A 26,178-nucleotide genomic window follows, 5' to 3' on the forward strand; every position below is an offset into this window, starting at 1 on the left:
TGCAGAGTGTGTGCGGAAGACATGTAGGTGGACGAAAAAAGTGTTCTTCCATCTTGTGGACATGAGCATGCTGAACTGTTTCAACATGTACCTTGTGAGAACTGGACGTAAGCCCACTTTCCGTGACTTTGTATTTGATGCTGCAATACAGTTATTAGGAAAGTTTGCAAAAGATGTCCCAGGTATTCAGCGGCCCATCATAAACCCACTGTTGCAGCATGCTGGTACTCCACGCCTCGCTCACACTGAAGGCTTCCTAGCACACAAACTTAAGTATTTGCCACCTGGTGTGAAGCGTGCAATAGCCCAACGTGATTGCTTGGTGTGTAAAACAACGACACGTAGAGACAAGAAACGGAAGCTTGTGCAAACATGGTGTGAAACGTGTGGTATCCCATTATGTGCTGTCGACTGCTTCAATGACTACCACAGTCTAGAAATCTTCTAAGTGTGCTTCAAAGTGTGTATAGTGTGTGCAAGTGTGTAAATATGTAAACATATAAGCAGATAGCTTGTGCGTGTGTGTAAATATATACAAATATAAGCAGAACATACAATATAATAGAGTGTAATGACATATTATATTGCCGTAATTGAAAACATTTGTGTGCGCCTGTGTATACTCAAATATGCAACAATTATTGATACAAAATATGTTCAAACAGTATTTGAAACACAATTAGTGAAAAAAAATTAGATAAAATGCGCTTAGACATTGTAAATAAATAGCGCGAAAATATATTTGTTGCAACTCTGGCTGTTTGAGGACCGCGCGCAACACCTCCCGGGCGTGTACTGCATGAGCGAACATGCAGATTGTGACGTCATCACCGAGCTTCTCGGCTCTATTGCAACAAAAGTAAGTACAATAGAATTTTTTTTTTATTTTTCCCGTGATCAGTGAACAGAACTTAACAGATTAGCAAAAAAAAAAAAATTTTTTTTTTTTTTCAAAATGACATGCGCCTGTGTGGATAGCAGGATATTAGACCCCGAGCACGTTAAGGGTTAACAAAGATAAGTTTCAGCTCATGCGCTACGGAAAAAATGAAAATATAAAAACGGAAACCACGTACAAAACTCAGTCAAATCATAACATAGAACGGAAAGGCAATGTAAAGGATTTGGGTGTACTGATGTCGGAAGACCTTATATTTAAAGAACACAATAAATTAGCCGTCACAACTGCAAGAAAATGACAGGTTGGATAACAAGAACCTTTCACACTAGAGATGCTATACCGATGATGATACTTTTCAAGACGCTAGTGCTCTCTAGAGTGCAATACTGCTGCACAATGACAGCCCCTTTCAAAGCTGGAGAAATTGTTGACCTGGAGAGCATGCAGAGACCTTTACTGCTAGAATCCACTCAGTAAAGCATCTAAACTATTGGGACCAACTAAAGAGCCTAAACCTGTATTCTCTTGAGCACAGGCGGGAGAGATACATAATAATTTACACATGGAAAGTAGTAGAGGGGCTGGTCCCAAACCTGCACACAGAAATAACAGCACATGAGACCAGAAAGCATGGCAGGATGTGCAGAATACCCCTGTTGAATAGCAGAGGTGCAACATGTACTCTGAGAGAGAGAACTCTATCAACATCAGAGGCCCAAGACTGTTCAACACGCTACCGCTACACATAAGGGGCATAACTGGTCGACCCCTCACAGTGTTCAAGAGAGAGCGTGACAAACATCTACAAAGGATACCTGATCAACCAGGCTGTGACTCATACGTAAGGATGCGAACAGCCGCGTCCAACAGCCTGATTGACCAGTCCGGCAACGAGGAGGCCTGGTCGACGACCGGGCCGCGGGGTCACTGAGCCCCGGAATCACCTCAAGGTAAGGTATTCTCACATGTGATTTCTTGCCTTGAATCTTAACACTGGCTTTCTTGGGACCCATTGCGAGATATATAATAACACCTTTTATGGTTAAATGGCCAAAAATCCAACAAAACACTGTAAATCTCGATGAAGAATTCAGGTGGGATAGTCACTGGGTGTGAGGCACTGGTAAACTGAGCGGCGATCGCCGTGCCACCATGTGCTAGGTCAGCCTGTACGCGTATCAACACACTCGCATTCCGAGGCAACGCTCATTTATCGATTCAAATCCTGCTCGTATTCCGAAAAACTCGTAAACGGGGACGCTCGTATTCCGAGGTACCACTGCACTGTACTTCCCAACTGGTGTTATGGATCATCTAATAACAACCCTCACCTTCAATGCAGATGTTATAACTTGAAAGAACTCAGGCTAAAAATACTTCATGATCAAAGTACTGTACTGAGGGTGTGAATCTTCATGCAAATCACAAATTTGTTGTGGAATAAAACATTTCTTAGAAGGTTGAAGTTTAATCATCAAACGATGCCAAACTAGGAAATCTATGTAGCAGTTGAAAGGTTGTATCTCATGTAAAGGCTCCCAATTACAGGATATTTAAGCATAAGAAACCTAACTACGAGTTGGATAAACATTGAACTCACCGCTTCAATTTCATCTTCCTCTTCATCAATTGTAGATACAGTTACTGATGAAAATTTGCCCATATTCTTGGTGTGGCGCGTAATGAGAATGCGATCCTTTGGTTTATCAGCAACCTGCTGTGCAACTGATTTTCCACCACTCTGCACCACACTTCCCTAAAAATAAAAGTTGTGTATAAAGTAACATTCCTTTTTTGGTGGGACTTCATTAATACTTCTAGCTAATGCCTACAGTACTTAAGAGTACCAAGGTACTGTGGCACCAAGCTTCTGTGTCTATCTCTGCACACAGAAAGCAAGTGAAATTTTACACAGACTTTCCCAATCAAAGCAGTGGGGAGTGAACTGCCCAATATAGTGAATTGTCACAAAATATTTTAAAACCTCCTCTGAAAATGTGTTGACAATTGTCATATAATGGACTTTACTTTGGCCTGGGTTGGTGTTCCCCTATATCAGACCTATCCACAAAGTGTGTGTAGAATGCAACAAGAGTTTCCAGGTCTACAATAGGTGAAAACAGGTGGCCATAAACAGCACTTGAGTGTGTTACTGTAGAAGAGTAAAGATGTCTGATGGAACTTAAAATAGTAAAAACAGTATGACCAGATCAGATATCACTGTGGTTACTGATGGAAGCTGCAGGGATTCTGTGTTTCCCATTAATTAAAGCTCGTAATCTGTCACAAGAAACGGGAATTTCTGAAAATATGGACAAATTACATGTATTTCCAATATTCAGGAAAGGGGGTCAGACAAAGGACTAAACTATAGACCCTGTCATTAATATGCATCCATGCAATATAATGGATAATATCACCAGGAAAAGATTTGTAGAACATTTGGAGAGTAAATTTTGTAATGAAGGCACAACACTGATTCAGAGAGGGAAAAATCATGCTAACAAATTGGATTGAATTCTATGGCAGGGTCACAAAAATAAGGCAAGAGAATGAAGGATAGGTAGACTACATCTCCGTAGATTGCCAGAAAGCTTTTGATATACTGTAGTTCCTCACAAAAGGCATACACAAGATGAAGAGATAAGCAGAGTTAACAGGAAAGATTAAACTGAGCAAGGAAGTATCCAACAGCAAACAAAGGGCCCTAGTCAGAAAGAATATGCCAACCTGGAGACAAGTGAAAAATAGGGTTTCCTAGGGGGCTCTGTTCAAAGACATGTCAATATTTGCATGTGATACAAAAGTAATGAGGAGGGTAAGAGCTGAGGAGGACTATAGAGTGCTGCTTATTCCAGGAGATGGCCTATAAATGACAGCTGGAATTCACCTCAAATACATGTAAGGTAACATGCAATGCCATATCACTTACTGTCCTATGTTGACAGTGTCATATTTGAGTGGTCTTTTACACTAACTGTTCAACATTTGTTGGAAGCATTTTGTGTAGCTCATTGTGCGATCTTTGCTACAGATTACCACCTCTGCTACATTTTGCTTTTTAATACAATCCAACAATTCTTGTATCCTTTGTTGTATCATTTTGTACTGCATTTGTGTAGTACTCTATACTGTTATATTACATCAGTAAAGATTATCTATCTATATTGGTGTACAGAATTCTTTGGTAAAATATATGCTGCAGATCCAGATATGTAAACATGTTACTTAGATTACTGGCAAGTCATGCAGTGTTTGGCAAGGTGGTGGTGATTGCCTGTGTTGTCACTCACTCATTTTTAACCTGTTTTTCTTTTCATTTCAAGTTTTGTTAATGTCAATCTTATTAAAAAAATTAGTTACCCCTCTACTGGTTGGTTATTCATTCCAGGTAAATATTATACACAGGTTAACTTGAACCAATTTTATCGTGTTATGCATTCTTCTTACACTTGAAAATACAGAGCTACTCCATTACGTTAAACCAGATTATGTGACAACCTACATTGGGTCACTCAGTACCTGTATGTGTAGATATGAGATAAATTACTGTAATCAAATAACAGACTTCTAAATTCATTAAGTAGCACAACCAGTATTACTACACTGAGCAGTAGAATACATTACTCAGAAATAATGCCAAATAATTATTAGTTAAGATACAGAAAGACAGATAGGCAGACAACATTGTTGGCAAGATTTTATTTAACCTTACTGTCAATCATTTTTTGCAGGCATGCTTCTTCTATTTTATAATAGAAGTCATTGGGAAAATGGTTAAACATTCATACAAAATTTTACTTTAAAGACAACACTTCAACGACATATGTTCTGTATATTAAGAGAAGTCTATATTTATTTTTCATTTCAACTAATCGAGTCAATGATAATTTATGTTACAGAGTTGCCATGAATTAACAAACATCAATGTATGATGTCATAATATCATACATAATATCATAATATTAAGTCATAATATATTAAGTTAGTGTGTTATAATATGGTTAATGACACCACTGCCTACAGTAATGTCAAGGCTGCCGGATAATGTAGAGTAAGAGTTGTGTGAGACACTGCAGTACATACCTTAACAACAAAGACAGTATTAGATGTGAGAGTGTGCTGGTAAAACAAAAGAAGACCACACTTTTTACATTTTTTTCTAAACTGTCTTTCAACACCCTCTGACCTCCGAATAAACACTGTTTCATCAGGGTCACAAACAAGACGGTGAGCATGTCTAGATCCATCGATAACTCTGGCTCCATCACGTTTCCGAAGTGGCAGTTTCTCCATTGAACAATCTGTCAGGAATAGTTTAGCAAATTATATTAACTAACATTTTCTTGATATTTTTAATACAAACAATAGCAATCAAAGGAGTTTCATATCTTTCCAAATATTATGCAGTACATACTGTACATGTATAACAATATTACCTAACAATAAATATTTAACAAAATTCAACAGTTTACTAGTTTGTATAGTGCATATCATAGTAAGCTAGGCTTTGATAGTGATGTAAGAGAACAGTCCAAATGGTACAAGACCTTAACCTTGCTTCAAAACTGGCATCAGCATTAAAATAACTCGCTCACAATTGGGATTTTTTTTTTTTAACCATCTTTGATTGCTTAGACCATAGTACAGTTTATTCAAGTTCAAATTATCTTGCTCAACAGAGGGTGAGTTGGAATAAATCTACAGCAATTTAAGGTCACACAAAGAATTTACTTAACAACTTATTAATAATATTGGTTAAGTGATTAAGATTACTGCAGACTGGAAGTAATATTTTTTAAGTAATATTGTAAATGGAAACTTTAAGGTGAACATGTGTATAACAGCCTGACTTACCAAGAATAACAGCCATTTGACCACATAGACAATAGTAGACTATTAGAGGTTTGTCCTCACTATATTCCTGCTGGTCCTTGGCATCCGACACCACCACGCTGCCAGATACAACCTTCGGCATTGTTCTTGCTTTAATATATGCCCTACAAGACAAAATAAAATTATGACTTGTAAATAAATGAAAGGATCTATTACATCACATACTTGTTTAAACAAGAGACCTGACCACAGCTAACAGTTCTAAGATACCTTGTACAATACAGTATACCATTATTGCTCTTCTCCACACTTTAGTTGTCTTTGTGGTAGGTGAAGCATCTTCTCTGCATAGAATTAAGTTAAATATTCTTAAAAGGAGACAGATTCAGTAGTGAATTTAGGCTATTATAAGTCAGCAGTGGCACAACTCTTCCTGTAATTAGTGTGATACTTTACTTTTACTGAGAATTATATTCATGAACAAATACTGTACAGGGTAATTCCATAAATTAACTAGATGCACCACAAGTGAGCTTGTTGACAGTCCTTTGGTTATTCACTGGATGCAGAGGTAGTAATCATCATCCATTCAAGTAGTGGTGCATGAGTTTACCAACCCTTGCATACTTGCAGAAGCTACAAACACCTTACCTTTTGCTATGCACTGTATAGAAGAATTACTTAGGGTTACTGGCAAATGACTGGCTGCCACATCTACATGTCCACATTTCATCTCTATCTTGTGTCACGTGAATCCCCTGCATAGCAGTGAAACTGCCTTTTTCCCCTCACCTTCAATGTCTCTACACTGGAAATCTACATCTACACCAGCCCAGATGAGTCATCAGTCCTGCCACCTCTCCATACCCTTCAGGGCCTGGCACGGCCTGGAACGACTCAGATGCATGCCGGGCGCCTCTACTAACCGGTGGTTTGCCTTCACAAACAATCAGTTAGCCGCCTTCAACTAGCAATGTTGCAGCTCAACACAAAGGCACTGCCAGCCACAAATGAGCAGTTTGATAGTTGACCAGATGTCCACCTTGTGTTGATACCGGATGAGTCATCACCGCCAGACTATATAAAGGAGCCTCCCTGGAGAGTCAGTCTCTCACTTAGTGCTCTTGGATCACCTTGGTCTCTTTCACCCGTTGTCTGCCTTCAGCCTACATCGTGTGTCTGATGCAGTGGTGGTATGGTAGCTGTCTTCAGTACACCAATTCATCTTCATGCATTGTATTCATTGTTCTTACAGCTTATTTTTGCATTAATTTTCATATTATCTTGTCCACCTTTGCACTATATAATAATAGCCAAGCATTCTCAGGTGCCATTTTTGTTAATTAATATTTCAGTAAATTGTTTTAATTATTTATTTGATGATTTTCATTTGTTTCCATCTGCGACTTACACACTGCAAGGGCCAATAGCAGCATTTTTTTTTTTTTATTTATGTGAGGGAGAGGCATACCATCTTGGTTCAGTATAGCTGCAATACCACAACCCGTCACACTTGACTCCCAGGAACCTGGGAGTTGAGACATCTGTGCAATGACATCTAGGGCATAGGTGACTGGCTGGTCAGCTTTCAGAAGAACCTATCCCAATTTGAGGAATCAGCCACCATGTATGGCCACATTGGCCCTGTGGACCTGGAAGTCACTGATGATAAAATTATGCATGTCCTGTGCATTCACCATGGCTCCGCCTCTGAACTCACAGCGGTGACCCGCATTTGTATGCAACTGCCATGAAGATTATCAAGCTGAAGTTTGCCAGCCCGCTCCCTTCCACAATGTTGTTCCATTACATGGCCTATGACGTGATGGACAACCAGTTCCCACTTCTGTACTGTTATAATTGTCACCAGTTTGCACACACTAGCTTGACTTGTTGGAATAAACTTTATTGTGTGACTCATGGGTAATACCATTGTAAATGTAGGATAGGGGTGCCCATTGTTTTGACCCCTTCCAGTGTTTCTTCTGCAATGGAGCTCACAAGAAATATTGTAGGCTTGTCTGGTATACCAGCGAGCCCTAATCGTCATTGACCGAGCTCAAAAATTAGTTCCGCCTTACCAGGATCTATCTGCTGGTCTCTTGCTTTTCAAATCCACACTGTGGCACTCCCTTGGGGGCCCCAATGACAATGCCCCACCACTTTGGTGCCTGCTAATCATTGGTTGTTAGTTACCATCTTATACTGTATACCGAAGTTACTTTCGATGCCTCCTATGCCTCCGTGGCTAACTCATTTCAGGCACTAACCAATTCATATGCAACAGACCCTCCTCCAGCACTCAGATTCTGGTGCACCAGGAGCACCATTCGCCTGCCCTTGGCTGGTACTGAAGTTCTTGTCATCGCTGCTCCTTTCACCATATCACAACATTCACTCATTGTTCGAGCCTACCTGATGAGGCCCAGCTGAGGCCCAGCTGACATTCCATAGTGAGGGCACTGCACCATCCCCTCACTCTCCTAATCCACTTCCTGCCTCAGGTTTGGTACTCGACTGTCAAAGACCTTAATTCTCGGCCTCATGATACTGTTCAGCCTTCTCATGTCTCCACCACTGGGTGCCAAGAGTGTCCTCACCACAGTCCATCTAATCCAAAATAGATATCTCTTTGTTGGAGGCTTATCAGCCAAATATGAAGGGTCGTACATGAGAGTGGTTTGCACCAGAGCAATTGTACAGGTATTCTCCTTGCTCTATGAATAATGACCCATGAGCCCTATACCCATTTTTTTTTACGGAATATGTTATCTTGAGATGATTTTGGGGATTAGTGTCCCCGCAGGCCGGTCCTCGACCAGGCCTCCTTTTTTGTTACACATCCCCAGGAAGCAGCCCATAGCAGCTGTCTAACTCCCATGTACACATTTACTGCTAGGTGAACAGGAGCATAAGCGTGAAAGAAACTCCGCCCATTTGTTTCCGCCTCCACCGGGGATTGAACCAGGAACCTTAGGACTACGAATCCCAAGCGCTGCCCAATCAGCCATCAGGCCCCCTAAATTTGCTGTCTCTTTCAGAACACACAGGATTTTCAGACATTTTTGTCTGATATCTCTGCTTCTAGTTGTCATATAATAATTAATTTTGTCAAGGGACAGGCAGCCAATATATATAAACATATTAGGCTTATATCGAAAGGTCCTCCCCCAAGGGTGAACTACTGACCCTACCCAGGATGCAATCCCATAACAAGCTGACAACTTCTGGGTACCTATTTACTGCTAGGTGAACAAGAGCAGTAGGTGATCGGAAATGCACCCAACCATTAGTGTCCCACCTAGGATTTGTATGCAGAATGCTTGATTGTGAATCAAGAAAACCCGACTGTATTACTAGGGCCGAGAAACAATGTTTTGTAGACCAGAATTTTGAATATTGTATTGTACACAAATAGCCCAGTCCACTCATTTTATACAGCAAAGTACAGTATATTTATTAATAGTTAACACTTTCGCGCTCTCGGCGCTCAAAAAAAAACAATACCCCAGATGCTTTCGGCAATTCGCGCGCCTACGCGGTAAGACCGAAAAAGTGTACACTCTTTTGACTGTCCTGACAACAATTGAAAGCGCACGTATTTAAATTTGGTATCACTGTGTTCGCAATGAAATTGTCTATAAGAGCATACCTATAAAATGCCGCCCAAGCATAAGGAGTATCAACACCAAATAAAAAACTATGCAGATCACTCGCCGAGAGTGCCAAATAGCAACAAAATGTTTCCACTCTCTTAATGGTTGCGAAGCCTACAGTTGTCCTACATCGCTAATTTTGGTGTCATTGGGATCGCAATAAAATTCTCTACACGGACATATGCATATGAATGTTTAATATAGGTAATTGCCCACCCGCAAGAGTGTGTGAAGTGGAGAGTAGTTAGCCGCGAGCGCACTGGCGAAAACACAGGGGGGAAATCATGCTTGGAAAGTTTATACGTTTCCTGACCCTACTTTTCTATGTACGTATTTCTTTTTTATACCAATGTGTTCGCAATAACATTTTCTATAAGATGAACTGTATAACATTTGTACAAAGCATGTGTAAGAGAAGCGCCAAATATAGAACCACGTCGCTCAGTATGCGTTCGCGGCAGAAACGAACGCATTGTTTTCGTTCGTTTGATGTTTGTCATGTTTATACTTGTTGAAACATTTTATAATTTGTATGACAGTGATCACAGTAAAATTCCCTACACAGACATATACATAACACATACAAATATTTCCCACGTGTTGGATATATCAACGGCTAAAGGGAACCCACTGCCACATGCCCGCCACACCCAGAGCCACACGCTCGCCACACCCCCAAACATACTTTGTGTATTTTTTTTTTTACTCATAGAAGTTTATGTGATATAATATTCATTCTGGTACCAAAAAATTCGCAAATAAATTCTCTACAAAACAAAAGTATCCCCATCCATTTCGGTTAAAAAATGGAATTTATAGAAATATTTTTTCGATTGACGAGAAAAGTAGGCTGTTATGCGGAATCGTAAGAAAAAACAGCGACGAGTTATCTCTAATCTAAAGCGCGAAAGTGTTAATAAGTTGTTATGTCGGGAGACAGGCAGCCAGAGTCTTTATATACATGTTAAGACTTATATTGCCCCCTTCCCTCTCCAAGGTTGAATTACAGTACTGACCCCCAGGATGCAACTCTACAGCAAGCTGACTAACTCCTGGGTACCTACTTAACACTAGGTGAACAGAGGTGATAGGAAATGCACCCAACAAATTCTGCTCTGCCTGGGATTCGAACACAGAATTCTGAATTTTGAGTCAAGAACAAATCTGACTGTACTACCTGGACCCCTACCTGGTAACCATTTAAATCTGGTAACAATTTAGTACCCATCACATGTTCCAAACAACAAGAATTAGAACAGGTCTAAAAATCCACAACCTTGCTTGGACCCAAATCTAATTAACTTCTCTTTCAGAAATTAATAACATGACAGCAAAGATTAAATGAAAAGATAATATACTGTACTGCTAAATTAAAAAGTGGAGATGAATATAGTAGTTTGGTGTAGTTGTGTTGGTAATAATAGATGCAGAGGCCTACCACATGCCAGAGAAAAAGAGAGCCACCCAAGTCCTTGCCACAAGCCTGGGACCAGACAGCCACACACAAGTCCTCACCACAGGCTAGGGACCAGTCACACACGAGTCCTCACCACAGGCTAGGGACCAGTCACACACGAGTCCTCACCACAGGCTAGGGACCAGTCACACACGAGTCCTCACCACAGGCTAGGGACCAGTCACACACGAGTCCTCACCACAGGCTAGGGACCAGACAGCCACACACGAGTCCTCACCACAGGCTAGGGACCAGCCACACACGAGTCCTCACCACAGGCCAGGGACCAGACAGCCACACACGAGTCCTCACCACAGGCTAGGGACCAGCCACACACGAATCCTCACCACAGGCTAGGGACTAGCCACACACGAGTCCTCACCACAGGCCAGGGACCAGACAGCCACACACGAGTCCTCACCACAGGCTAGGGACCAGTCACACACGAGTCCTCACCACAGGCTAGGGACCAGCCACACACGAGTCCTCACCACAGGCCAGGGACCAGGGACCAGCCACACACGAGTCCTCACCACACGCTAGGGACCAGACAGCCACACACGAGTCCTCACCACACGCTAGGGACCAGACAGCCACACACGAGTCCTCACCACAGGCTAGGGACCAGTCACACACGAGTCCTCACCACAGGCCAGGGACCAGACAGTCACACACGAGTCCTCACCACAGGCCAGGGACCAGACAGTCACACACGAGTCCTCACCACAGGCTAGGGACCAGTCACACACGAGTCCTCACCACAGGCCAGGGACCAGACAGTCACACACGAGTCCTCACCACAGGCCAGGGACCAGGGACGAGCCACACACGAGTTCTCACCACAGGCTAGGGACCAGCCACACACGAGTCCTCACCACAGGCTAGGGACCAGACAGCCACACAAGAGTCCTCACCACAGGCTAGGGACCAGTCACACACGAGTCCTCACCACAGGCCAGGGACCAGACAGCCACATACGAGTCCTCATCACAGGCTAGGGACCAGACAGCCACACACGAGTCCTCACCACAGGCTAGGGACCAGACAGCCACACACAAGTCCTCACCACAGGCCAGGGACCAGACAGCCACACACAAGTCCTCACCACAGGCCAGGGACCAGACAGCCACACACAAGTCCTCACCACAGGCCAGGGACCAGGGACCAGCCACACACGAGTCCTCACCACAGGCTAGGGACCAGACAGTCACACACGAGTCCTCACCACAGGCCAGAGTCCTCACCACAGGCCAGGGACCAGACAGCCACACACGAGTCCTCACTACAGGCTAGGGACCAGGGACCAGCCACACACGAGTCCTCACCACAGGCTAGGGACCAGACAGCCACACACGAGTCCTCACCACAGGCCAGGGATCAGTCACACACGAGTCCTCACCACAGGCCAGGGACCAGACAGCCACATAACGAATGATGATTGAAAGTACATGTAAGTAGACAGACTATGGATCACATATCTAAGGTCAATGGATTAAGACCGAAGCTGTTTAGCCAAATTAATAATTCCTGGAAAGAGGAATTATTCTTCGTCAGGCTTCTAGGAACAAGGTTACTGCTCTAGGGATAAGGTTAATCGGATTATACCTTCCTCAAGAGGCGTGGTGAAATGATTGAGGCCATGGTTGGCGGGAGTCAGTCTGATTGTGGAGGTTGAACTAGCAAGTCCTTTGGATCCCCGTTTGTGGCAGCAGCGAAGTGTAGCAGACAGCAATGCGAGAGCCTGTTGTGATCTTAGTGACCAAGTTAAGTCTGCAGTACGTGAGTATTGAATGTAAGACTAACCGGGTGTGGAGCGTTGTAGTAATCATTCCGTATTAGGGACTTAGGCGGAAGTTACGAGTGTGGGTGGTGATCGCGGAGGTCAAGTGGTCTATGGGTATTGGAAGTGTATTGACCTAATAGAGTATGTTAATTAATATAGTATTATTTGTCAGAGTCTATTCTTTGTAATTAAATGACAAAACCCGACGGCCTTTAAAGACCTTACATGTGTCCCTTCATAGTGTTCCTGGTTTGGTTGGTGAGGGAATGTTAGGGAATTGGTAGACGACATATTTGGTGGCAGCGCAAACAGGTTTTGGAACACTGTGCGAGATGAAGAAAGTGTGGTTCTGGTTTAGTTGGTGAGGGAATGTTCGGGAAATGGTAGACGTCGGGTTGTGGTGAGAATGGTGGTTACTAGACGGAGGAAAGAAGGGTCAGGTGAGACCAGGTCAGAGGAGTTAGTTAATTAAAGGGACTAGGCCATTGTGGGGCACATGTGGGGTTTATTTCTTTCTTTCCAGATTCCCGCAACGAGAGACGGCTAAGATGCAAGTCTGGACCACTAAAGCATCGGGATCTAAAACAAGTGCAGTACGCGTGTTCGTAGTAATTACCTAAGTGTAATTACCTAAGTGTAGTTACAGGATGAGAGCTACGCTCGTGGTGTCCCGTCTTCCCAGCACTCTTTGTCATATAACGCTTTGAAACTACTGACGGTCTTGGCCTCCACCACCTTCTCACTTAACTTGTTCCAACCGTCTACCACTCTATTTGCGAAGGTGAATTTTCTTATATTTCTTCGGCATCTGTGTTTAGCTAGTTTAAATCTATGGCCTCTTGTTCTTGAAGTTCCAGGTCTCAGGAAGTCTTCCCTGTCGATTTTATCAATTCCTGTTACTATTTTGTACGTAGTGATCATATCACCTCTTTTTCTTCTGTCTTCTAGTTTTGGCATATTTAATGCTTCTAACCTCTCCTTGTAGCTCTTGCCCTTCAGTTCTGGGAGCCACTTAGTAGCATGTCTTTGCACCTTTTCCAGTTTGTTGATGTGCTTCTTAAGATATGGGCACCACACAACAGCTGCATATTCTAGCTTTGGCCTAACAAAAGTCATGAACAATTTCTTTAGTATATCGCCATCCATGTATTTAAATGCAATTCTGAAGTTAGAAAGCATTGCATAGGCTCCTTGCACAATATTCTTAATGTGGTCCTCAGGTGATAGTTTTCTATCTAGAACCACTCCTAGATCTCTTTCTTTATCAGAATTCTTTAAAGATTTCTCACATAATATATAGGTTGTGTGGGGTCTATGTTCTCCTATTCCACATTCCATAACATGACATTTATTAACATTAAATTCCATTTGCCAAGTGGTGCTCCATATACTTATTTTGTCCAGGTCTTCTTGAAGGGCATGACAATCATCTAAATTTCTTATCCTTCCTATTATCTTAGCATCATCAGCAAACATGTTCATATAATTCTGTATACCAACTGGTAGATCATTTATGTACACAATAAACATCACTGGTGCAAGAACTGAACCCTGTGGTACTCCACTTGTGACATTTCTCCATTCCGATACATTGCCTCTGATTACTGCCCTCATTTTTCTATCAGTCAGAAAATTTTTCATCCATGATAGAAGCTTACCTGTCACCCCTCCAATATTTTCCAGTTTCCAGAACAACCTCTTATGTGGAACTCTGTCGAAAGCCTTTTTTAGGTCCAGATAGATGCAGTCAACCCAGCCATCTCTTTCCTGTAAAATCTCTGTGGCCCGATCATAGAAACTGAGTAAATTCGATACACAGGATCTTCCTGATCGAAAACCATACTGTCTGTCTGATATTATATCATTTCTCTCCAGGTGTTCTACCCATTTAGTTTTGATTAGCTTTTCCAATACTTTCACTATTACACTTGTCAATGATACAGGTCTATAATTGAGGGGGTCTTCCCTGCTGCCACTTTTGTAGATTGGAACTATGTTAGCCTGTTTCCACACGTCTGCTACGATTCCTGTACACAGGGATGCCTGAAAAATCAGGTGAAGTGGAATGCTGAGCTCAGATGCACATTCTCTCAGAACCCATGGTGAAACGCCATCTGGGCCAGCTGCTTTGTTCCTCCCGAGCTCCTTTAGCATATTTTCCACTTCATCTCTAGACACCTCTATCCGCTCTATGTTGTTCTCTGGAATTCTTATTGTGTCTGGTTCTCTGAAGATTTCATTTTGTACAAACACACTTTGGAACTTTTCATTTAATGTTTCACACATTTCCTTTTCATTTTCCGTGAATCTGTTTCCCATTTCCAACCTCTGGATATTATCCTTTACCTGCAATTTGTTGTTTATGAATTTGTAGAATAGGCCCGGTTCTGTTTTACATTTATCTGCTATCCCTTTTTCAAAATTTCTTTCTGCCTCTCTCCTTACTGCTGTATAATTGTTTCTCGCATCTTTGTATCGCTGGTATGTTTGGGGGTTTGGCCTCTTCCTATACTGATTCCATTTTTGTGTCTTTTGGTCTCTTGCCCTCTCACAATTTCTGTCGAACCAATCCTGTTTTCTGGTCCTGCATCTCTGTTTTGGTATAAATTTTTTTGTGCCTTTATCATATATTTCACAAAACTTGCCATACATCTCATTCACTTCCTTGCCTAGCATCAAGTCTGTCCAATTATACTCACTAAAAAAAAAATTTCTAAGGTCACCATAATGTCCTCTCCTGAAGTCTGGTTTTTCAACTGCTTCAACCTCCTTATTTTCTTCCAGCTTATAACGCATTGCATACTTTATTCCCAAAAAGACATGGTCACTTTTACCCAAGGGAGGAAGGTACTGAATGTCAAATATCTCTTCCTCCTTCCTGGTAAATATCAAATCTAGCATGGAGGGAACGTCCCCTTCCCTCATCCTCGTAGCTTGTTTAACATGTTGATACAAGAATGTTTCCAGGATGAGGTCTACAAATTTACAGGTCCAAAAATCTTCTGTTTTAGCTTCATATGCTTCCCAGTCTATGGATTTCAAGTTGAAGTCACCGACTATCAACAGTCGTGATCTATCGTTATCCGCTCTCGCTATAATCTCTCTAGTAGTGCGGATTATACAGTGTTCATAGTGCGGATTATACAGCGTGGCGAGGAAAACTAGCGCGGGTGAATGGGGGCCAGCGTGGGCCATGTGCGGGCCAAGCGATGGGTGGGCCAAGCAAGCCGCACCATGGAGCTTGTTTTATATCGTTGGTAAGGCGGAAATAGTGAGAAACCGTTGCTAAGGTGAAATTAAGCGTGAAAACTACGTAATTTAAAGTTAATTAAATTTCATGTAACGTGTAAATCGAATATTTTAAGGATAATGAAATATTACCTAAAGTACTGTGCGAGTTCCGGCGTTGTCAGGTGTAGATACAGAAAATAGGCGCAGTGAATTATGGACGCCTTGGCATAGCGAGCGACGCATAATTTGACGTCTAGGGTTCGCCATCTAGTGTACCCTGGAGAGGGCCATGGAGATTTTTAGTGGGTACAGGTAGCATTATGGAGAGTGTTACCTTGGGACACGGGGAGCGTGTCCCGTTGGTGGGGGTGTGTTGCGTCCAGAGGTGGCGACGCAGTGTGTATTGGCGTTTGGACGCCAAGTGTAGTGCATGGTTGTATATTGGCGTTTGTACGCCGGGGTGTGTAGTGTAATGCATGTGTAGTGGCGTATTACACGCCAGCGTAATGACTAGTTTACTGTAGTGTAATGTGCATGTTTTGACTGTTGATATTATGGATGTAGTATAGTGCATGACATTGTTGGCATTGTAGCGCCAAGGTGTAGCATGTGTAGCATAACTAGTTGTTGTAACACTGGGTGTATTGTAGACATTAGCGTTGAAGTCTGTTAACGCTGGTGGTAGTGTGTGGCGGGTGGCCACTACACAAGATATTATACCTGACGACTGTGGGTCAGGTAATTAACGGATTACCAGAGAAAAGGGACAGTGTGTGTTGCGTTTGGTGATGTCTCGTGGTGTTTTGATGCGCTCTGGCGCAAGGCATATGCCTGTGGTGGTAATGGTGTTGGGGGACGCCGTATGTTGTGTTGAGGGCGTTGGGGACGCCGTGTGTTGTGTTGAGGGCGTTGGGGACGCCTTGTGTTGTGTTGGGGACGCCGTGTGTTGTGTTGGGGACGCCGTGTGTTGTGTTGGGGACACCGTGTGTTGTGTTGAGGGCGTTGGGGACGCCGTGTGTTGTGTTGAGGTGTTGGGGACGCCGTGTGTTGTGTTGAGGGCGTTGGGGACGCCGTGTGTTGTGTTGAGGGCGTTGGGGACGCCGTGTGTTGTGTTGAGGGCGTTGGGGACGCCGTTGGGTGGTGTAGTGTGGTGGCGTTTGGACGCCTGGTATGGAGTGTGGTGTTGTGGAGTATATGGTGGCACAGGGGCGCCAGGTAGTGGTTGGTAAGGTGAGTATCGGCGTAGCAAGGTCGGTGCGTTAGGACGCAGGAAGTGGTTGTAGGGATGTGTGGCGTTATATTGAGGTCATCAGTGGTTGGGATGACCAGAGGTGATGGTGTGTCGGAGTGGGTAAGTCTTATGGATAAGATGAAATGTGGATAATTGCAGGAGTTGGTGGCTGCAGTAGGCGAGCCAAGTCGATATATCTAGCAAGACTCATAAAAGACTAATAAAAATTCATTATTTTCATTAAAATTTTCATTAAGTCGGAGGGGGTAAGTCTTATGGATAAGATTATAAGGTAGAATTTCAAATTTCAGGTGTTGGTGGTTGCAGTGGGCGAGCCAAGTAGTTATACTAATTTCTCATTAATTAAGTTGTTACAGGAATCTCACTAGAAGCGAGCCAGTGGCAGTATGATGCTTTAGTGACATTAGTTGTGAAATTATTTTAATGAGGTATTTATTGTGATAATGTATGTGTATGTATATACTGTATATTACCTCATCGGCACCATTACTGAGTGTTAGGCATGAGAAGGTCCCCCGGGATCATGTCACAGAGCTTCAGGTAGAGTAGAAGGGAACCTATGAGGCTACACGCAGTTATTCTAGAAAAAAAAAAAGGGGGGTGGAAGTGAAGCCAACGTGACGTTATAGGCGAAATTCGCCCCCTGACATCAAAGCAGGGATAAGGGCCAGCTGCAATGGTTTTGCAGCTGCGCTCAGGCTATATACGGGGAGAGAGTAAGGAGCCGAGGGGGTTATGTAATAATGGGATCGAGCCAGGGGGCTCCGAGGGAATATTTTGCAGGTACAGCGGTCGGGAAGGTGTGAATACAGGTGGACACACTCTGGGCGGATGGGCCTAGACCAGAGAGCTGTGAGGGATCTACAGCGTTCTGGGATTGGTGCCCTGGAACGAGACGTCAGCACAGACCCAAGGGAACATGACCCTGGGGTAGGAATCTCCGTTGCTCTGGAGGCCAGGATCACGTTACCTCAGAGCAACGATGGGACATTGACAACATTCACCAGGCTGGACAGCCTGGGTTTTGTCTGGGTCATGGAGGATCTATGACCTAGCAACCATGGGACACGAAGACAAGAGAAGTGATGCTGCCAATTGTGGAGGCCAGTGCAACATTGTGTGATCATTGTAAGCCCTTATGTTAACAGTACAGGGCAAGATGTTAAATTATTAACTTGTTACTAAGGATGAAGAACCTTAGATATATATGTGTTGTGTATATATTAATGACTAGTGTCATTTCTGTTTAAGTGCCAGCATTCTGGTCCATGTAATTTTATGGTTATGTTTGTATGTAATTATATGTCAGCAGTTTAGGTATATGTGCATTGTTGGAGATGGGAAAAATTATTTCAGACTATTTTACCTGTGCTATGATGTGAATATAATGTATATGTTGGAGAAGTGTTGTGAGTCATGTCGGGGAAAATTTTAATTTATTTCATTGTGTGTATGATGAACTTATTGGATGATTTTTTAGTTGTACACATATGGTGGGTGCATCCTCCAGGTCCTTGCACTAATGGAACCATTGCAATGATGCATATGGGGACATATGCGTGTTTAAGGAGGGGAGTGGTGTTGTAATCCACAAGTTAGTAGGAATTATTAGCTAGAGGATCATTACTACAACACTTAACGAATGATGATTGAAAGTACATGTAAGTAGACAGACTATGGATCACATATCTAAGAAAGGTCAATGGATTAAGACCGAAGCTGTTTAGCCAAATTAATAATTCCTGGAAAGAGGAATTATTCTTCGTCAGGCTTCTAGGAACAAGGTTACCGCTCTAGGGATAAGGTTAATCGGATTATACCTTCCTCAAGAGGCGTGGTGAAATGATTGAGGCCATGGTTGGCGGGAGTCAGTCTGATTGTGGAGGTTGAACTAGCAAGTCCTTTGGATCCCCGTTTGTGGCAGCAGCGAAGTGTAGCAGACAGCTATGCGAGAGCCTGTTGTGATCTTAGTGACCAAGTTAAGTCTGCAGTATGTGAGTATTGAATGTAAGACTAACCGGGTGTGGAGCGTTGTAGTAATCATTCCGTATTAGGGACTTAGGCGGAAGTTACGAGTGTGGGTGGTGATCGCGGAGGTCAAGTGGTCTATGGGTATTGGAAGTGTATTGACCTAATAGAGTATGTTAATTAATATATTATTATTTGTCAGAGTCTATTCTTTGTAATTAAATGACAAAACCCGACGGCCTTTAAATACCTTCCGTATGTTCATTCATTGTGTTCCAGTACAAACCTAGTGGTACGCCTCAAGGGTCTGGTGTGTGTAGGAGTACACGGTGGTAGTAACGGTTGCTGAGGCAAGGCGTTATGTGTTGTGTAATCGCTGTGTTCGGAATGAACCGGGGTTCAGCGTCACGACAAGGGACCAGCCACACACGAGTCCTCACCACAGGCTAGGGACCAGACAGCCACACACGAGTCCTCACCACAGGCCAGGGACCAGACAGTCACACACGAGTCCTCACCACAGGCTAGGGACCAAACAGCCACACACGAGTCCTCACCACAGGCCAGGGACCAGACAATCACACACGAGTCCTCACCACAGGCCAGGGACCAGACAGTCACACACGAGTCCTCACCACAGGCCAGGGACCAGACAGCCACACACAAGTCTTCACTACAGGCTAGGGACTAGTCACGTACGAGTCCTCACCACAGGCTAGGGACCAGCCACACACGAGTCCTCACCACAGGCTAGGGACCAGCCACACACAAGTCCTCAGCACAGGCCAGGGACCAGACAGCCACACAAGAGTCCTCACATGGGGCCTCGTAGGGGCCTCATAGCCTGGTGGATAGCGCGCAGGACTCATAATTCTGTGGCGGATTCGATTCCCGCACGAGGCAGAAACAAATGGGCAAAGTTTCTTCCACCCTGAATGCCCCTATTACCTAGCAGTAAATAGGTACCTGGGAGTTAGTCAGCTGTCACGGGCGGCTTCCTGGGGTGTGAAATTACCTAAGTGTAGTTAAAGGATGAGAGCTACGCTCGTGGTGTCCCGTCTCCCCAGCACTCTGTCATATAATGCTTTGAAATTACTGACGGTTTTGGCCTTCACCACCTTCTCACTTAACTTGTTCCAACCGTCTACCACTCTATTTACAAAAGTAAATTTTTGTATATTTCTCCGGCAGCTTTGTTTCGTTAGTTTAATCTATGACCTCTTGTTCTTGAAGTTCCCGGACTCAGGAATTCTTCCCTATCAATTTTATCGATTCCTGTTACTATTTTGAACGTAGTGATCATATCGCCTCTTTTTCTTCTATCTTCTAGTTTTTGCATATTTAATGCCTCTAACCTCTCCTCGTAGCGCTTGTCCTTTAGTTCTGGGAGCCACTTAGTGGCATGTCGTTGTACCTTTTCCAGTTTGTTGATGTGCTTCTTAAGATATGGGCACCATACAACCGCTGCATATTCCAGCTTTGGTCTAATAAAAGCCGTGAACAATTTCTTTAGTATTTCTCCATCCATGTATTTAAAAGCAATTCTGAGGTTAGAAAGTGTAGCATAGGCTCCTCACACAATGTTCTTAATTAATGTGGTCTTCAGGTGACAGTTTTCTATCTAGAACCACCCCTAGATCCCTTTCTTTGTCAGAATTCTTTAAAGATTTCTCACATAATTTATAGGTTGTGTGGGGTCTATGTTCTCCAATTCCACATTCCATAACATGGCATTTATTCACATTAAATTCCATTTGCCAAGTGTTGCTCCATATACTCATTTTGTCCAGGTCATCTTGAAGGGCATGACAATCATCTAAGTTTCTTATCCTTCCTATTATCTTAGCATCATCAGCAAACATGTTCATGTAATTCTGTACTCCCATTGGTAAATCGTTTATGTAGACAATGAACATTACCGGTGCAAGAACTGAACCCTGTGGTACTCCACTCGTAACATTCCTCCAATCCGATACCTTGCCTCTGATTATGGCCCTCATTTTTCTGTCAGTTAGGAAATTTTTCATCCATGTTAGTAGCTTACCTGTCACTCCTCCAATATGTTCCAGTTTCCAGAACAACCTCTTATGGGGAACTCTGTCGAAAGCCTTTTTTAGGTCCAGATAGATGCAGTCAACCCAACCATCTCTTTCCTGTAAAATCTCTGTGACTCGATCATAAAAACTGAGCAAGGATCTTCCAGATCGAAAACCATACTGTCTGATATTATATCGATTTCCTCCAGGTGTTCTACCCAATTAGTTTTAATTATTTTTTCCAATATTTTGACTTACACTTGTCAATGATACAGGTCTATAATTAAGGGGGTCTTCCTTGTTTCCACTTTTCCACCCTATTTCCACGTGTGTGTGTGTGTGTGTATTGTGGAAAAAAAAAAATTATTAGTTAGTAAACAGTTGATTGACAGTTGAGAGGCGGGCCGAAAGAGCAAAGCTCAACCCCCGGAAACACAACTAGGTGAATACATCAACAAACTGGAGAAGGAACACTTCAAGAAAAAAAAGAGATCATAGATTTAAACAAACTAAACAAAGCTGCCAAAGATATATAAGAAAATTTACTTTGGCAAACAGAGGTAGACAGTTGAAACAAGTGAGATGATGATAGAGGCCAAAATCATCAGTAGTTTCAAGGTGTTATATGATATGATAGAGTACAGTACTGGGAAGACGGGACACCACAAGCGTAGCTCTCATCCTGTAACTACACTTAGGTAATTACACTTACCTAAGTATATTATGGAGGCCGCTGTCACTCACGGCTGAGTGAGAGCGCTTGGGGGGTTGTAGTTCAAATGACAAGGGTTCGATTCCAGGCGGAGGCAGAAACAAATAGGCAGTTTCTTTCACCCTGATGCACCTGTTCACCTAGCAGTAAATAGGTACCTGGGAGTTTGACAGCTGCTATGGGCTGCTTCTTGGAAATGTGAATACATAAAGCATACTTGGAGAGAGTTTCGAGAGTTCTTCCATTCCCAGCCAGTGTGTGTTGGAGAGAAATATATGTAGTAGACATAGAGTAAAAATAGATTGGTTAGAAAGACGGAGTCCAAGAGCTAATAGTTCGAGTCTGCAGGCACACATAGTAAACACTTAGGTAATTACTTTTTCTTGATGGTAGGTGTAGTGTAGGTAACTACAGGCCCCAGGGACACAGCCACACACGAGTCCTCCGCCAGTTACCACAACAATGAACACATCTTTATAAAGTTACTCCTTCCCCCCCAAATTTTTTACTTCGAACACATTATTGACTTCAAGAAATCTAATGTAAGGTATACGGAGACACGTTATAATTAACAATGTGTACTAGAGAGGAGTAGAGTGCCTGATGTTGAGGTAGGGTTATGACTTTGTAAAGGTGGGAGGCTCCAGCTGATCACATATCAACACGACTCTCTCTACTACATCAGTCTCTAATGTTCGCATAAACTGCCAAGTACTTTCATCACACCAAGGTATAAACTATTTATAATCATAAATTCTCTTGATATAGTTGACAATTGTTTAGGTAATTCGTAAATAGTTTGCCTAATCTGCTTGATAAGTGAATCCCATTGTTATGGTGGTTCTCGGCTCATGAGCTTGAGGCCAACCGGTTGCCCAGGTCAGTACACCTGTCGCCTCATTTACTCTGTTTGTGCCTATATTCTACGAGGTTGGGGCAGGTATAGGCTTCTGCAAGAAGTCGTTTATGCAATAACAAGGTCAACTTAATTTCTGCCATCTTTGTCCTTGGAAGACGAATGGTGGTGGTGGTTTATGGTTATGGTCTACGAGGGCACGAGCGTTATAATTCTATTACCATTTTAGGTGAATATAAACAAAAACAGTAACCTTGTAATAGAAATCTGTGCTTTGGAGCATGGGTCCAGTGGGTCCTGGCTTCCAGTGAGGTGGGTATAAGATCTTCACTCTGCACCAAGGTTAAGCTGGGAAACTATCTGATGATACCTTGTGACCTCAGATGAAATATACATTGGGTGTCCTCTTTGGGCAGTGAAAAAATATTGTTTTAGACGTTACGATAAAATATCTACCCACTTAATGGGAAAACCATGCCCTGTCAGGCCTGCCTCCTGGTGAAGCCAGAGCCAGACAGCCACTGCATCCCAAAATCAAATCAAAGGTCTACAATGATTGCTTAATGCAAGAATTTTTTCATGTTGTAAATACAAATGTTAGCATTAGGCAACCAAGATGAGGTGGTTGTTGTTGATGTAAGGTTAGGGGGTGGCTCCAGTAAAGGGATGCTTGCACCCCCATCACTCCAGATGAAGCTGGAGGAATCCAAAGAACCAGCTGGAGCTCGCAGGTCCAGCTGGGCTGGTCACACGTTGTTTGTGTGGGGCTTGCAAGTAGTGAAACATGTGGCGGAGGGCTGCATGCCACATACAGTATCTTCATCCAGGCCTTGGCCATGAAGGAAAACTGGAAGCGAGAGGCAGGAAATCTAAATCTAGGACAGGCCGGGCCTAAGGTGGGCCCAAGCTGAGTAGTACTGAGGACAGTGCAGCATGAAATGCTTGATGGTCTCCTGACTGAGGCACCATGTGCAAGCTGGCAAATCCCAGATACCCAGACAGTAAAGATGGGTTGCCAGGTGAGACATACCCTGAGGTGAGTGATAATGGCAATCCATGCTATGGTCCCTATGTCTACCCCCATGGACTAGGAGATTCAGTAGCACCATTGCAGGTGTGATGTGTGGACTGGAATCGCAATCAGAGTTGTGAGCACCGCCTGACAGAGCCTGCGGAATGATTCCCGAGGTTCCATCGGGAGGGCCTCCAGGGAAGGGGGGGGGGCTGAGGTATGGGCCAAGGACACTGCTGCATCAACTATGACGTTCCCCTCCAGAAAACACAATAGCTCTACCTAGATGGCCCTCCATCAGTCATTAGAAGATCAAGGAATGCCTGGAAGCCAGGAGATGGAGGGCCAACTTGCAGTATATATAACACCACCTCACAGGAAGGTGATACCAGACAGAGCAGTTGGAGGGCTTTCAGGAGAGCAAATAGCTCTCCTTCAAGGCTTCCATGGTCTGGAGGAAGCATCCAAGTGTCGAATATTGACGACCCCAAGAAGTAGACCACTGCAGAGGTGGAGGAGATGGGGTTTTGGACTGGGAACCATGTGTGTAAATTGATAGATAGAGACCCCCCGTAACGAGTATTCGATAGCTCTAAGAGGGAGAAAGGTAGCCCGACCTTCATATGTAGACTTGTGGAGTGGGGGGGGGGGAAGGGGGAAGGCAAGAACACTCTAAGCTAACCACAAACTGGCCCTCATACCATGATGGAAGAGAAGATACTGATGGAGATGGTGCCAGTTCTAGCCAATGGGAAGAATGATACCTTGATACAGGGTGTTCCCAACCTCCAAAGCCTATGCACCAGTCTCAACCGCAGGAAAGTAAGCAAAGGGGGGTAACACTCCAGCAGTGTGTGAAGGTGCAGGCACTCATGTTACTGATGTGCCATGTGAAGAGGTACAGTCCCCAGCACCGGCAAAGAGAGTTGGAATCGGTGAGGATACCACAGCCCCCAAAGCAGTGAGGAGAGCCGTTTGTTGGATGGGGGGTCCAACAGAGAACAGGCCAACCCATAAGCTGAGCATATATAGATGAGCCTGCTCTCAATGGGCACTGCATATAGGGATAGCAGGGAGTCCCTAGAGACACCCCAAACTGTCCCCACAAGGTGTTTCATGTCCACCTGGCGAAGACGAAGCTCAGAGATTTCTCACGTGTGGCTCCCATGTGAGGTGTGAGGCATCAAGCACCATACCCAGCCATTGATACGACGAGACCAGGGGCAGGGTCTGGCCCTGGACTACAATATGTGGGAGGACAGGGCAGCATCTCTTGGTAAAACACATGAGGGTACTCTTCGAGGGACTTGTAGCAAGGGCCCTGTGGTCAGCTCACTCCTTGAAGGCCGAAACTGTCCCCCCCTGTAATCAGGCCTTCATTTCAGTGAGAGATTGGCCACTGCAGAAGAGATGAGGATAGTGCAGGATGAGCTTTTGTGGTATGTTGTGGTACTACAGCCAATATGTTGTATACTGTAGTTATAAGGGCTTAGCACTTTCTCTTCACAGTTACCTTACCTTTCCTTGATGCTACAGCAGGCAGATACTAGAGACAAAATCCTAGTGAGACAAAGCCCTAGTGAGTCTTGCCTACTAGAAACCAGAAGCAAAATCTGGTCCACTCAGTAGAGGCATGGGAGTCTGGGAATACAGTATTAGATTAAATCAGGCAAAGAGGGGAAAAATGAAAATTGTTCATGGCCAGAAGCAGATCCAAACATTCCAACCACCAGATGAGGCGATGATGCAGCAAGCATCCTTGGACCTTGCCCAGGCATGGACAGAGGCTGATGGAGTTGTATGAAGAAAATAATGTTGTGCCTTTTGCTTGGCTTCAAAAAAAAAAAAAGGAGAGATCTTAGATCTTAGGTCCGAATCCAGATCTTAGGAATGACCTCAGTAGACTAGCTGCTGTTGAATATCTAAAATAGGATTCACTTGAAGGACTCTGGCGCATGAAAAAAGAAGGCATAAGAGATGTCTTATCCAGCAATAATATTGGGGGACATCCTGGAGAATGCTTTTGCTAGTTTTGGGATAGTAAATGGGCAGGGTGCCCTTTATAATGCTGTGTTTGTCAATCTTCTATCCCTGGTCCCTTGTTCCAAGGCCCAGTTGTCCCAGGTGGTTAAATTTAGCCACCCATGATCACAAGTTTGCAGCTTGTTCCACTTTCTTTGCTAATACAGTGTCGTGGCAAAAGCTTCAGACTTGAGATTTGGTATTCTAACTGGATGTATGTTCTTCGACAGCACCTGGGTGGCATTGGTTTGGATGACCTGCTGCTGATTCTCTTTTTGAGTTACTGGATCCTCCTTCCTCTTCCCCTGATAACCCCTGCTTTCTTTGTGTTGGTGAGATATCTCGGGAGCCACCAGGAAGCCACTTGGGTGAGCCCTCCCATAAATCTATGAAGTGTTGAATGAAATAAAAATAAAAAACTCTTTCTGATGGCTCCTCATTTCTGCCCCTCCTCTCT

General features: G+C 43.6%; 2 protein-coding genes across 3 annotated transcripts in view; one reads left to right on the forward strand and one right to left on the reverse strand.

Annotated features, from left to right (window-relative positions):
• LOC123756863 (STING ER exit protein) overlaps window positions 1-22,364 on the reverse strand; it is a 29,616-nt gene extending 7,252 nt beyond the window's left edge. The window contains exons 1-4 of the mRNA XM_045740248.2: window positions 22,209-22,364; window positions 5,759-5,901; window positions 4,988-5,205; window positions 2,502-2,657 (exon numbers count right to left, since the gene is read on the reverse strand). Coding sequence (XP_045596204.1) covers window positions 2,502-2,657; window positions 4,988-5,205; window positions 5,759-5,879 — 495 coding nt within the window. The 5' untranslated portion in view covers window positions 5,880-5,901; window positions 22,209-22,364. The remainder of the gene's footprint in view (window positions 1-2,501; window positions 2,658-4,987; window positions 5,206-5,758; window positions 5,902-22,208) is intronic.
• A 54-nt stretch (window positions 22,365-22,418) lies between these two features.
• tko (technical knockout) overlaps window positions 22,419-26,178 on the forward strand; it is a 38,678-nt gene continuing 34,918 nt past the window's right edge. Inside the window, exon 1 of one of the 2 annotated variants that reach the window (XM_045740250.2) lies at window positions 22,419-22,561. Coding sequence is in view for 1 of the 2 variants with exons in the window: in XM_045740249.2 (XP_045596205.1) it covers window positions 22,683-22,710 (28 nt within the window). In the remaining variant the exon portion in view is untranslated. Of the gene's footprint in view, window positions 22,562-22,653; window positions 22,711-26,178 lie in introns of those variants that run through there. The other variant, XM_045740249.2, reaches the window with a different exon arrangement.

The sequence above is a fragment of the Procambarus clarkii genome, chromosome 26, assembly GCF_040958095.1.
Source record: "Procambarus clarkii isolate CNS0578487 chromosome 26, FALCON_Pclarkii_2.0, whole genome shotgun sequence".
In the NCBI taxonomy this organism is placed as follows: domain Eukaryota; kingdom Metazoa; phylum Arthropoda; class Malacostraca; order Decapoda; family Cambaridae; genus Procambarus; species Procambarus clarkii.